Here is a 14,728-nt window from a genome sequence, read left to right on the forward strand (position 1 = left end):
CCAATTGTCTGCGTGTCCTCTTTATAATCTCAGTTGAACCATGTTCGTTTAACCATGAAACATCCTGTATATTTTGAACTTTGAACTATCGTTAAAGACCCATGAACAATGTATCGTGGTGTGACTAAAACAAAGAGACTCGATTAAATGCTTTGTTGAACGATATACAGGTGAATTGTACTGTTAGATGACTGATTCAATATTTTATTCATGGATATCGACAAGTTCAATAGGTTATCATACAATAATGGAATCAACGCTGGCTGTTAGCAATCATACTTGGGAATATTCAGAGTCGGAAAAACCATTCCGATATCCACAGGATAAATATTCGTTTTTGTGCGGTAGATTGTAATTAATTAGTGTATTCGGAGAATATAGCATAAAAAGTGAGGTATGTACATCGTTGGATATTTAATTTTCGTTATTCTTTTAACCCTAGTTGAAACATTCAAATGCTTCTGTTTTTATGGCTGACGTCCAGAATTGTTACATTTATTTGTCGGGTTTTCACTCTTCACAGCATATTTTAGAAACTTATGGGAAATTTGGATTATTTTCGGTTAATGTTTTCAATGATTTTGTTGGCAAAGATTCAAATGATAAAGCCATCAGAGAAAAGATTGTGCATATACTACCATTTTCTTTATTCTTATGTTGAGACAAGGAATATTAGAAAAATTCCCTGATTTTCCCCGTGTTGACATTCGTCAGAGTATTCTCCGTCAGTATAAATGAATTTTTAGTTCTTTTTTTTTTAATACGTCAAGTATCCCAGTAAGATATAAAATGGTGCATATCAATGAAATGAAAAATATGAAAGCATATGAAAAGATTCATACAATAGAAATCATGATTTATTTTATGGATGACGAATACTATAAATTTTTTTTGAGATTTTATTTAACCTCTTTTGTGCTACAAAACATTCCATTTTGAAACCGCCTGATTTTTTTTTGAGTTTAATCAGATTCCTTCATTTTCGAATTAGTAAGAATCGACCATTTGTAATTTCGAATTACGATTTACTAGTATTAATTGATTTCTGCTCAAATTATGATAAGGCGATGTTAAAAAAAAAACCATAGGATCTCTATTCTTTGACGAACCCGTTTAAAACGCAATGAAGTGTCCGCAATATCCTGATTTCTCTTTCGTTTTGAATCACTCTGTATAAATTTTTTCTTTTAGATTTTTCCACTTGAGATGAACAATGGAAAACGAAGGAATAAGAAATGAAACAAGGGAGCCTTCATGCAATTGTAAAACGAATAGGGGCTACATATACCTGTTAACGTACACAGTACTTTTGATCTTGTTCTCGGAAATATTTCTGTCAATTTTCGTTTACGCTCTAAGGACTGAGATATCGGACGATTCCAAATCATATAAAGAAAAGTACGACGTTATCTTGCAGGAACTTTCGGAACTCAAGAACCAACTTGCCAAATATGGGGAGAACATATCTGAACCAGCTGAAAAAAGTAGGAAAACCCGTGGACTCTCCAATACCTATGGAGGGTACGGGGAGGAAAATGAGGAAGATGTGTTAAAAACATCCAATCATACCATGGTAGGTTACATGTTTCTTTACTAAATAATAGACTGAAAATAACTTCGTAATTCCAGAATGCTCAAAAATTTTTTTTCAATTTCTCGAGCTATTTCCAGTGATATACGTACGAGGATATATTGAAAAATTCTTGGCCTACTATAGAACCAAACAAAATTTCAATGTCGAAATATTTTATTACTCAACCTATTCTCCTCTTAATTGGATACATTTATTACAGCGAACCTGCAACGTCTATAGACCTTTAAAAAAAATGTTTCTTCTTGCTGTACAAATCAGACCTCCACAGCTTTTATAACCTCCTCGTTGGAAGAAAATTTAAGACCTTTTAAACTTTTGTTCAGTTGAGGAAAGAGATGATAGTCGGATGGAGCCAAATCTGGTGAATAAAGGGGGATGCTCTAGTAATTCAAACCCTAAATCACGAATTTTTTGCATGGCAACATGAGATTTGCGTTCTCCTGCAAAAACAAAACACCTTTGGATAGCTTTCCGCGTCTTTCCTCTTTAATTTTTTTCCGTAGAGTGGTCAGTAATGTCCAATAGTAATCTCCGGATATTGTTCTACCCTTATCCAAAAAATCAATCATGATTACTCCATGGCAATCCCAAAAACTGAAGCAAGAACTTTTCCAGCAGATTTTTGGACACGAAACTTCTTAGGTCTTTGAGAACCAGAATGTCGCCATACCATCGATTGTTGCTTTGTTTCTGGATCGGAGAAATATACCAGAGTCTCATCCATAGTAATAATTCGGAAGTCTACATCGTTTCAAATCGAGCACAGATCGAACGCGATGCTTCTACCCTTGCTCGCTTTTGGTCAACATTCAAACATTTGGGAATCCATTTTGCAGCAATTTTTTTATGTCCAAATTGACGTGAACTATATGATGAACGCGTTCACATGAAATGTTCAGTGCTTCAGATATCCGTTTAAGCCCAATTCGACGGTCTGATAAAATCATGTCATGAACTGCATCGATATTTTCGGGTACTGACACAGAAACTGGCCTTCCCGATCGGTCATCATCTTCAATGGAAAATTTACTTCTTTTGGAGCTTGCAGTCCAATTTTTCACGGTCGCATACGAAGGATATTGATCACCAAGGGTATTAAGCATATCTTCGTAAATGTGCTTACCTCTTAACCCTTTTAAATACAGGTACTTGATGATGACTCGATACTCCGATTTTTCGAGTTTTACAATTTCGGTGGACATCTTCTTTCTTTTAATTTATTGCGTAACTCTGCTTTACTTTTTTGACCTCAAACTTCACACTGACACTTCTAATGAGTAATTGTTCGTTGCTATGGTAACGCAATATTTTTTTTATGCATGGAACTGATCCAGGCTAACTAGATATCAATACATCCTCGTATATTGAATTTAAAATAATAAATTCATATTTCAGAAATTAATAAAACCTATCCTTCATTTCCAGGACTATTCGAAAATCTGTGAGATTATCCAGAGAAACTGTAACCTTCGCAGATTTAATGGAGATGGGAACTACTCAGGAAGTTATGGATATGATAGTTTCCACGGCGCACCTGGTCATCAAGGACCTCCAGGTTGGCCAGGACCTCCTGGTCGACCAGGACGTCCTGGCCACGATGGACTACCCGGAGCTCCCGGACCACGTGGACTACCAGGGATACCATCCCCTCCAGGAGACTATTGGTACTCTAGAAGAAATGAAAACAGTAGGAGTACATTCTCAATTAATTTCTGTATATCAAACTGCTCGTCCAAAGTTATTAAGGATATTAATGTTTTCTCAAGATATTTTCATATTTTTCGTTTCATTTTAATATTTTTTTCTATTACATAAACGATTATAGACACTTTTTTTGGTTTTTTGTGAAGCAAGTTTTCATCGGGTTTTATAATTTGTATTTTTTTGTTTGATTTTTTGTTTATTGATTTTTATGTGTCAAGTTTCCATGGCCAACCGATTGCTTTCATAAAAGTAAATGGAGTATACAATAACAACGTCATATTTTGACTGACAGTATCATTTAAAAGTTCAATTTCTCTTCTGCCGGAGGGAAATGGGTTGCTATGTGATAGATGACAACCGTAACTAGCCGCATTTTCCATTAATCACTTAATTATAACAATTGTAAATCAATCTAATACGAAGATCGCTATCCCGATTATTATAAATTTCAAAACGCTTGAAAGTAAAATACCCAACTTTGAAGTCTGAAGTTATTGAAAAATAGTTTTAAAATATTATATAGACCTTCTAATACGTTTTCGTAGTTTTGTATATTAAATTTATTTCACAAGGAACACATCGTGCAAGTGGCTCCAAAGGAGAAAAAGGATACGTTATTATGGGATCGGATGGAAGTCCTGGCCCTATTGGACCTCCTGGATATCCTGGACCTCCTGGACCACCAGGTCTTCCAGGGGTTCCTGGAACCCATTGCTGTAAGTTGTTTATTGATAGAAATGGTGAAAACCGAAAGTAATAAATAGTTTGGTATATTCGAAGACCATATGATAGTGGTACTACCGTAAAATATACCACGTGTACAAAACGAAATTTTTACAAGAAACGCATGATCTCTGTCGTGAAAAATCCTCCTAATTAATTTCCTTAGCAAAGATTATAGAGTAGAAAGATGGGAAACGAGGCGACTAAAGCGATTTGAGCGCCATCTGTGTGTCACGCGTGTTTTTAAGACGCTAGGACTGGTTAAAATATTAATTTGAGTGCCATTTGCAGAAATTTATGAAATTTTTTCAGATGTCAATTTTGATCGAAGAGGTTTTGAATGTTTTGATTCTCATTCCGCTTTTCGTTTATCTGGCTCGTTCTAGTTGCTGATTTTTGAATTTTTTGTCTTATTTCTTGGTGAAAACATCAAAATATTGTTCGAAAATTATTGAATGGTGAAGAACGGTGGATCAAATAATAAAATGTATTTTACGTGATTTGAGTTTTTCACTCAACTAAGGAAAATGGAAGCGTAAGTATTAAAAGTCGTAACATGTGAATCGGTCATACATTGATTCTAATTTTCAGTGCTCCGAAGTGGATGAAATTCTCAGAGCTTGTAGACAATTAATTCAGCAAAACTACTAACTACACCATGTGCAAGGAACATTTTACTGCAGGTCAATTGAGAACTGTTCATAGACGTAAATTGTTGTATGCAGAAAGCATCCCTTGCATGAACTGCCTATTAAGGGAAAATGATGATCTTTGTAGGTCCATTCAATGATTCTCAATTGCTACTCTTTCAATATATTCAGAAATGCAGAGGTTTTATTGATTTCCATTTGGGAACCGAGTGACTGTCAAATTGCTGTTTAGAAAGTCAAAGTTTTATGAAACCTGCTGTGAGGGTTTTTTTCATTCATTAATCAATTTGTAAATTGTGTCATGAAGAGACCATATCATAAGGAAATCATAAAAAAGGCACCAAGAAAATATACTGACACCCAGGTCTTGCATATGTCTGTAAGGTTTTTTTTATGATTGGTTCTGAAAATTCTTTGAATAATACCTACATATGTAAGTAACTCGAATATGTATGCTATGATGGTATGTTGAATATTGGTTCATTAATTCGGAACAACCTATTGTACAGAAACAACACCTTCGACGTATAGCAGATCACCATATACTTTAGTGTCCTAGTTAAAGCTTCATTTATTGCCCACTATTTCAATTTTTGTAAATTTTTTATGAATTGCACATAAACATATAGCACATCCAGCAGCGTTTTTCGTTGATATCAATTGATTCCAAACAATGTTTAGATGAAAACTAACATCCTGATCACAAAGCAAAACCATACTTTTGTTTTGTCGCTCAGGATGTTTGTTTTCTGATAGAAACAAGAACAATATTGGAATGCAATATGAGAAATAGAATTCGAATTTCGCGCCCCTCAATTAAAAAACAGAAAACTGTTATCAAAAAGTTTTCCTGTATTGACAGTGCGTTTTTAGCGCCATCTCATTGTCACGCGTGTTTTCACTGGCCAAAATGTAGTCGGTTTTTAGTACTAGCGATATGAGGGCGTTTCCTATCTTTCTACTCTATAATCCTTGTTCCTTAGATTAATAGAAAAAATTTCTATGTTCATTTTCAATTCCTGTGGAGCGGCCATCTGAGATTTATGAATTTAAACAGAAAAAAAATCGACAACCATGAGTAAAATGAATGATGATAATGATAACATGAAGAAACTGATATTTTGAAGTGATCCTATACCATTTTTAACTCAATCAATTATGTTACTGAATCTACCATTTTTCCAGTCTGTGGAAATGAGGTGTTACCGAGAACAATGACCAATAAAGGTTCTTACCAATATAATGATTTTGGCCTAAAGGGTTGGCCTAGTGTGGTTCGGAGTTGTCTATGTAAGGGAGCTCCTGGCGAGCCAGGAGAAATAGGACCTGTGGGTGCTGTGGGAAAATCTGGACTTCCTGGTTTGAAAGGAGTGAAAGGTGACGCTGGGATTGCTGGCGAAAAGGGAGAAAAGGGCGACAAAGGTCTCAAGGGGGAAATAGGACCACCAGCAATTCCAGGTATGAAAGGTGACAGTGCAGATCTCCACAGAGAAAATTTGGTGGAGGGTGAGCACTTTTTATTTACTTAACAACAAAAGGCTAGAATTTTCATATGGTTCTTGACACTAATCAGTTAAAACTGCATACAATTGTAGAAAATTTTAGTTAACCCGTAATCTAAATTGCAGATTTTAAGGCGGTTGGATTGCAATGCGATAATAAGATCTATACGTCACTACAACGTCCACAGCTCGCTATTTACAGAGTTCTTACGCCGAAATCTGGGATGACCAGTATCTGATGGGTATCTTCCTCACTTCTATACAATTTTCTAGTACAAAGCATTTTTTTTAGTTTCTACAAGACCCGTTCTCATTAAGTGCCTCCTGAGGTAGCAATGCCTTATAAGAAATCGAGTAAGGAGGTGCAGCATAATCTTGTTAAGTCCAGATACCCCTTAGATGTAGTGTTGAAGTCTCAGAGAAATATTTCGGAATGATCTATCCTCAGAAAATTCCGCCAGAGTGTATTTTCTGCCTTCTGTTTTGTACGTTCATGTCTGTTGGCCATTTCCTTTGATTCCAGAGTGTCATGTAACCTCCTGAAAAAACTTTCTTATTCTTGCCTGTTGGTTGAGTTTTCTTTGGTCCTCCTATACCCTGATGAAGTGGTAAGGGAATTATTTCTTGGCCAACCGATTGCTTTTATAAAAGTGAATGGAGTATATGTTTTCGGTTTTTCATTGATCGATTCCGATACTTTTTTATTTATTATATTATTTTTTTCAGATGTTAAAGGTAGGAGTGGTACTGGATTCGTTCCTCTACTCAAGAAATGATATAGGTACTTAATTATTAATAATTTGACAATAGTGAGGTTTGAATTTCTAATAAAATTTGACAACTTTTTGTTGCTTTATTGAAATATTTTACATAATATGATTTCCAAGAGTCCCTAAATATTCTGACTGAAGAATCCAAATTAGGGTTCCCAGCAATACTACTCCCTACTACTACATCCGAAAGATGGAGTCTCTAAAAAATTCGTCAAGAACAAACGGTTGCACTGATTTCGATGAAATTTCGAGATTTATCACAAAAAGAGATGCTCTTTTAGAATATTAGTCACACTTAAATCTAGGTTGATTGTGTTTCGAAATTTGACCTTCGAAAAATCTTGAAAAAGATGGGTTCAGTTAAAAATTCGTCAAGACCGAACGGTTGCGCCGAGATGGATGACATTTTCAGATTTATTACTAAAAGAGTTGCTCTTTCAGAAAATGTATCACATTTTCATCTACGGTTACTTTTTTTGAGAGATAAATGACTCGAAATCTGACCTTCGAAAAATCCTGAAAAAGCTGGGTTCAGTTAAAAATTCGTCAAGACCGAACGGTTGCACCTAGATGGATGAAATTCTCAGATTTATTATCAAAAGTTTTTTCAGTTCAATATGGAATTTCATCAAGTAGGTATCGACAACCTTGACTATTCATTCCATCGAAGAATATAGCCAGACTTTTAGCAGAGGCAAACAGCTTTTAGTTTCTATAATGGAGGGTATTCTCCATAGTTTCTATAAAGTTATTCATAACTTGGAATTGGCATAATTTTTTCCGACTTGTAGCGTAAAATTCGCATAAATTACTACAGAAACAGTGTATATTAAACTTAATACAGTAACTTGATGGGAAAGTTGAAAGACAATCTTCCGAATCAACTGAAGTATTCGATGCATTTGACCCAAAATAACCGTCGTAATTCTTGAAGAGAAATTACATCATGCGCATCTGCTGGAAATGTTTTTTCTGGACTGCTAATGTTGCTCCTTCATGGTTTGCACGCAGAAGTAATGTGCTTCTGCTTGTTTAAAATAAGAATCACGTTCGCCATCGTATTGCCATCTGAATGACAGATAATTGCGCTTAATAATGGTCTTTAACAGTTAACTTTATTACTATTTTCCAAAATATTATGCAGATGGGATGTTCTGATTCAATTCAACACTCTTGTTAATCATATGATGCTCCTGGTTATGGTCGTATCTTGAAATCGATTTAAAGGATAATATTATTAATTTATGTACTCTGATTATTACAAGATTTTATGGATATCGTTAGCAAATGAAAGAAGATTGGTAACATATTTTTTATTTTTTTAAAATATGGTGAAAATCTACATGCTACTGTTGTTGTACGATGATAGTCACCATCCTGTTGAAGACGTAGCTATCAGAGGTAAAATGATATGCAGGAAATATCCTGAAAAACACCCTTTTCCCCAGCCGTTATCGATGGAGTTCGAGACTCGAGTTTAACGGAATTTCTAATAACGCTTCCAGCTCAAAGGTGAATTTAATAAGCCGAATGTTCCGCCTCTTTCAATTTCCTCAGTTCCTTTCGAAATTAGACACACGAACGGAAAGGAATCTTTTCATAAAACGGATTAGTCCGTCTATTTCTCCTCTTCTATTCGTAGTTTGGAGAAAAATTTGGGGAAAAGAGGAATTACTCCACTTGAAAACGACCCTGGTTTCAGTATTTTGACAAGAATCTCAGAGTATCAATTACTACATGATTTTGACATAAGATATTTGAGATCAAGAGTTTCGTTATCACGGAAGCATCTTCAGGTGGTGAAAATAAGTACCGGTAGATTCGGGTGACTTGGGACAGTCCTGTAACTTGGGACAATTACCCCCCTTGCAAATTTCTTTGTTTCTTACCATTTATGAGTGAAGGGACAAACTTATAAGATTGTGTAGCGTCTTTTGGGTTAGTTTAACAATTAATTCCAGTTGAGTTTGCCGTGACTAGTTTGAATTGACAGGAAAAATTAACGAATTCAGGAGAGTAAAAGCGCGTTTTTATCTCCCTTATACTTTCTAGTGTCCTGTACATGGGTTTCACTTTGTGCATGTGTAATTTTTTTTCTGGATACGTGGGATATTAGATATGTCATGAAACAAGGTTGTTTGCAAATCAAACGGCAACTCGGATCTCATTCATTTATTTTGTTGTTTCTTAGGGTGACTTGAGACAATGCCAAATAGATACTAGCGGCGCATTGGCAGCAGGAAATATGCCGATTTTTCGCAGGATATTATTATTTATGTTATTTCCACAAAGAAATCACCAAAGAATGAAAGAAATCAAAGTTTCCTTGTTTTGTTTAGTTTTTTTACATTTGAGTTACAATATATTTACTTTCGTTGTAATAGGTGTTTATCATTCAATTTCTTTAGCGAATTTCAACTATATAATCACAAATTCTAATTTTTCAAAACTATACACCGTCCCAAGTCACCTATTTCATTCGAAAGTTGAGAAATAAATAGATTTTAACTTGTGTCCCAAGCCTCCCAAATCGGTGGGTGACTTGGGACAAGTATATTTTATTTTTTTCAAAATTTATATCCGTATACTGAAGCATGGTATAAATCCTAATCCATAGTCTGAGTCATTAAGCATATTCGAACCTCTTTTTAAGATGAAAATATGTCACTGTTTTGAAAATATGACAAGTTTAATTCAACAATCGTCCCAAGTCACCCGAATCTACGGTAGTGTAGTGTAAACTGATTAAATAATTTATGTTAGTGAAAAACATGTAGCCTTTTAGTTCAATTCAAATTTTCATTAATTCAATATGTTGACTTTCTTGTAATGTGACAAATTGGCACAGTGATTCTTTATTTCCATAAAGGGTGGTATCGTGTTTCACCACTTTCGGACCATCCTATAAAAACAAAATTATTTCAGCTTATTCGCTAATTAGAGTCGATTCGCCCAAAGTTTGCATTATCCTTCTAGCCTAGTCCGAAAAATGTGTAAGAGTTGTTGACTCACCGTGTATAATTTAGAAGTGATACTTATTTTTGAAATGCTATCGAAAGCATGCATTTTTTCGAGTTGTTACAAGTCTAACCATTTCATCCTTATAATAGAGAAAGAGTTGTGGATTTTGTGCGTTAATTTTTACTCACTCTATACCTATTGGTAGCTGTTGAGCCATATGAGCATCAGAAAGATGGTTGTTTCGAAATACTGAGCATATTTTATAGTGGCACTGGATAATAGAGATGTAATAATTTCAATTCAGAAAGTTTGTTTTTGTCAGGTTCTCGGGAAGGTTCACCTAAAACGTGAAAGAGGAAGGATAATTTAGATTTATTTGAGATAAAGCTGGCCTCACACTGATGCTTGAACAAATGATTATTTAAATGCCCAAACCCAAAACATTGAAATAATGGGTAGCCTTCTTTCACTCCATACCTAGCACCTAATAATGCAACGACTGTGGAGAATTCTGTGAACTATGAATAAATGTTTTCCTAAGAATGAACTCTGCTTTCTCACCTTGTTTATCCGCGAACAATGACACAAGCCATGGGTCCCTAAATTGTTTTCATTCGTCGTCAAAAAAAAACATTACACTTTCTATGACGACAGTATTCGAATAATGAAATGGAGATGGGATTGAAACGCAACGCGAGCCAGAAAAAACTACTACGACTTCGCATACTACGCATAATTCTCATATTACAAGCCTAGACGTGGAGGGTAATATCTGTCAACGTAGGGCTGCCATGCGGAGGTCTACCAGAAGGTCTACAAGAAAGTCCCTTCTCATCTCCCCAACACCATCGTAATTTACAACCACGTTGCCGTCTAGAAGTGTAGAACTTCTTTCTATTGGCTTCTTTTATGAAGCAATTGACTTTGAGTTCCAATAACTGAGTAATAATAGTCTACCGTTTCCATTCAATTCACCGTTTCCATAGCTGATTCAACTTAAAAAAGCTGCAAATTTTACATCTTGGTGTGTGGATTCATTCAAAGTATCACTTGATCTGCTTCAACAGATTCGAAAATATTTTTATCATATATCTAATATATAACATTTTTCACATCGAAACGAGTGGAATTGAAAATATGTCCTAGCACATTTACATAAAAAAACTGAATTTATTCCAAGCTAGAGACTGATTAACTTGGAGATTCTGGATGGTACTTTCACCACCTTATAAACACGTCGAATATCATCGATTATCGGGATATTCAATATGATCCGGCAACACCGTTTCCGGCTCTCTTCACTGGTAGGTACCAAAGATGAGAAGAAGCTCATTTTTATGTTTTTGTCGAACCCTCATAATAACATGATATACCCACCAACCTTTCATATGATAATATCGGGGAAAAACAAGTCTGTTGTTTTTGTTCAGTAGGGCATTCCTTCTCGAGAGAATAGGTTTTCTTCGGAAACGGTTGAGTCAGATTTTAATTGGCCAATTAGAGGTAGATGATCACCCTCCTGGTCGGTCTTTGGAAGTTATGTCTTTGTACAACTGGTATTTCTCCTTCGGCATGTGTAGCTACTTTTTTTGTTATTGAGAACACAATTAAGGCATTCGAACTTTTTGCACCTATTGAACATATTTATAAGCATAGAGAAAGGGTCTCTGTTTATAAGTCTATGTTTGCACCAAACACAGTTGAATCTTCTTGTGAATTTAGACTATTATACAAGGCGAGTCTTTGAGTCGTACAAATATTTGAAGAGAAGATTCTTGAGGTCAAAAGAAACACTTGTTTCCTTTACCATTTTTTTCGAATCGGCTCGGTTTAAAAGATACGGACTGTTCTTCATATTTTCTCGTATAATGTTGAAAAATAAAATCTGTGAAATTCGAAAAAAAGGTACTTTTACAGAATGCAACTCTTTTTAAAAGATGTGTAGTGTGACAATTTTAGCTATACTTCATTCAAATTCATTTTAGCAGTCGGTTGGCCATGAAATAATTTTCTCAAGTTTTTGTAACTAGAACGAAGTTAGGTTGGCACACATGAAATGTCGTTAATGTCATAACGCCGTTGCCACAACTAATATCAATTTTTATTACGAAAATGCCGAAAGTGATTGAAAAAAGAGGCAGGGTTTCAGGAAGTGCTATTTAGAATTCAGGTCCGCTCATTCAAATAGTTATACCCTGATATTCTAAAATCCACAATACGTCAGACGGTAGCGAACATATTCAATGTAAGAGAATTTATATAATATTTCATCTGAATCTGAACGACTTATATATTTCAGCTGAATATTTCCACAATCAGAAAGATTGTGAATGAAGAGGATAACAAAGAATTTCCTTCTATTGGGAGACCCAAAAAAGTGGTGGCATTTGAGAATTTTATGTTTGAGTGAATTAATGCGAAATAAAGTTTACTACAGGATTTCCGATAAATGTCATCGGAGAATAAGTTCCCTAAAATGGATTTTTCTATTTTTCATTTGACTTGTCCTATACAATGTAAATGCCTTAAGGTACTAATAAATACCTAATTATTATTATTACATCAATGTATTAAGATGAATAGCCACAAATACGCGCAAGTTGCCCTGTTACTTGTTTATTCATGTGAAATTTTTGTTCAAAGGTGAAGTTCATCTTGATTTGTAACTTCCTTTAATTCCTTTTACTAATATTGATGGAAGATGAGTTTCGTTGAAGAATTGAACATTCTTGTAATTATCTGTTATTCCTTCGGGAGATACCCATTCCCTACCACTGCATCATATGCATTTCATCTTCTGGTTAATATTTTTGAAATCTACAACTGATGTAACGTATTCAAACTTTAGCCAAAGAAGATAACGAACAATAACTCTCCTCAAGCTAGTGCATATTATGATATTACCTATACTGATCTTTTGTATTTTCCATGCAAATAACTGGATTTGGTATGCTTTCAATCAGTTTGTATAAACTTCAATTATGTTCGTCACATATTTTCCGAAGAGATTCGACATTGTGATAAAATACGTAATAACAGAAACTTTTACGTAGAACGGGCAACATAGCGTTGATTTAAAAGCCAAAAATGTTTTGACAAGCTTCATAACCCCACATTTTCGTACTATACAGAGTGAAATGTGTCAAATTTCCATGGCCAACCGACTGCTAAAATAAAAGTGAATGAAGTATAGTTATTCTGTATGTTATTTTGTTTTGCCAGGGGTGGCATACCTCATTAGGAAAACTTAAAATTCTATATCTTTTTATCAGGGCTGAATTGGAAAAAGTGGTATGGGAAAAAAGTGTTTCTCTTAGCCTCAAGAATCTACTGTTAAAATATTCGTACGAGTTCAATACTCACAATGTATATAATCATTAATGGAGACATTCTCCGTCTCTCTAGGGAGTTGACATTTTATTTTACCTTCACTCACCTGAAGATGCTATTGTGATAGCGAAACACGTGTCGTTGTTTGACGACTCAAGTTACTCATAGTACTGTGTTTTTAGTTAAAGAATGGAGCAAATAAGATGAAATTTTAATTATTATATCAATTGATTTTCTAAGGAAACTGCAATATTTCAAGAGGACTGTTGTATAAGATGTGCCACCCAGTAAGCATGTTCGCCTAAACGGCCTTTTGCATGCGGTAATTATATCGTCAATTACAATGTTTTATTCAACTGCCTTTAGAATGTATGAAGGTACCATGAAATGAAAAAGGCACTTTAACGTTGATGGATGGATGTAATCCACCGGATGGTGTTCTGAGTTGTCTTTTGTCTCGAAACAAGGACAGCAAGTAAATGCTTTCTCGGTTTATTACTCTCTAATAATAGCATGGATGGACTCCAGAGGGAATGACAAGGCTGAAGCAAGTGGACCAGTTATGTTCGAAATGTTTGTCTTCTCTCCTCGAGAGATGAAGAAAAACATAATGAAGCACTTGAGGGCTTCTTACATCACAATCGTCGTTTGTACACATTGGACCATAAATCGATAATACTTTACCGCGAGTGACCACAAAAACATCTAAAGTAGTAATCTCGGTAGAAATTAATCAGTTTCAATCTCCTTTCTGTTCGCAAACACACAGAAAATAATTTCGAAAACAATATTTCCTGGAAAAAGGTTCATAAAAGAAATAAATTGTAATTTTCCAGGAGAGCGCTTCAAAGAATGTTACGAAGTTGTTGTCTATTGAAAGGTTATGGTGGCTCAAAAGATTCTACAAATGCGCAAAAAAGTTTTGTTTTGACACTGAACGTTCTCACTTTTCTGACGTTTCTTATAGACTTGTAAGTAGTTGGGGAGCCCCAGAGGTAAATTCAGAATTTGCTCGAGCGTGTCAGATTGAGATATATGTGGTAAATTACATGTTGAAAAGTATACATTCTTTCAATCTGACAATTTAAGGGTGACATAAATGTGTAGGAGGGCGAGAAACTTCTGTACATTTTCAAAAGGTCACAAAAATGAGTTTTTTTGAATTATCTCCTTTCCTGAACTTCAAATCGTTTTCGCGTTCATTATAGAAGTTGTAGAGCATAACATTTTCTACAAATTTCGTTCGAAGCAATTTTTACTACTTTCAAACGTTCTCGAGCATATGGCGATGAATGGGATTTTATATTGACCTTATATGTAAGGCTAAGCCTCCCGCCCTCATCTTTTTCTAGCTCGACAACGGTTAAGAGTATGTGAAATTGCTTCAGACAAAAGTTGTATAGAATTTTATTATCTACAACTTTCATGATGAATATAAAAACGATTAGGGGTACAGGAAGGGAGATATTTTGAAAAAACTGTCAAACTGTC

At 35.0% G+C, this 14,728-nt stretch overlaps 1 protein-coding gene across 2 annotated transcripts; it reads left to right on the forward strand.

Moving 5' to 3' along the window:
• The first annotated feature begins 235 nt into the window (after nt 1–235).
• Nucleotides 236–7,017, forward strand: LOC123306821 (putative cuticle collagen 99). Of its 2 annotated transcripts, none has more exons than XM_044888976.1 (6): nt 236–394; nt 1,192–1,573; nt 3,020–3,281; nt 3,871–4,014; nt 5,857–6,177; nt 6,900–7,017. In XM_044888976.1, exons 2-6 carry the CDS (start codon nt 1,214–1,216, stop codon nt 6,947–6,949), a joined length of 1,137 nt encoding a protein of 378 aa, XP_044744911.1. In that variant the 5' UTR covers nt 236–394; nt 1,192–1,213; the 3' UTR covers nt 6,950–7,017. The 2 variants fall into 2 exon arrangements, with proteins under 2 accessions (XP_044744911.1, XP_044744912.1); XM_044888977.1 differs by having other exon boundaries at nt 5,857–6,129.
• The last annotated feature ends 7,711 nt before the right edge of the window (nt 7,018–14,728 follow it).

This window comes from Coccinella septempunctata, chromosome 2, assembly GCF_907165205.1.
Source record: "Coccinella septempunctata chromosome 2, icCocSept1.1, whole genome shotgun sequence".
In the NCBI taxonomy this organism is placed as follows: Eukaryota; Metazoa; Arthropoda; class Insecta; order Coleoptera; family Coccinellidae; genus Coccinella; species Coccinella septempunctata.

What these genes read in the sequence shown, in the direction of transcription:
- LOC123306821 (XM_044888976.1), top strand. Translation starts at nt 1,214, where the DNA reads ATGGAAAACGAAGGAATAAGAAATGAAACAAGGGAGCCTTCATGCAAT. An exon ending in AAACATCCAATCATACCATG is followed by an intron (nt 1,574 to 3,019) that starts GTAGGTTACATG and finishes CTTCATTTCCAG; the next exon opens with GACTATTCGAAAATCTGTGA. An exon ending in CTCTAGAAGAAATGAAAACA is followed by an intron (nt 3,282 to 3,870) that starts GTAGGAGTACAT and finishes TTATTTCACAAG; the next exon opens with GAACACATCGTGCAAGTGGC.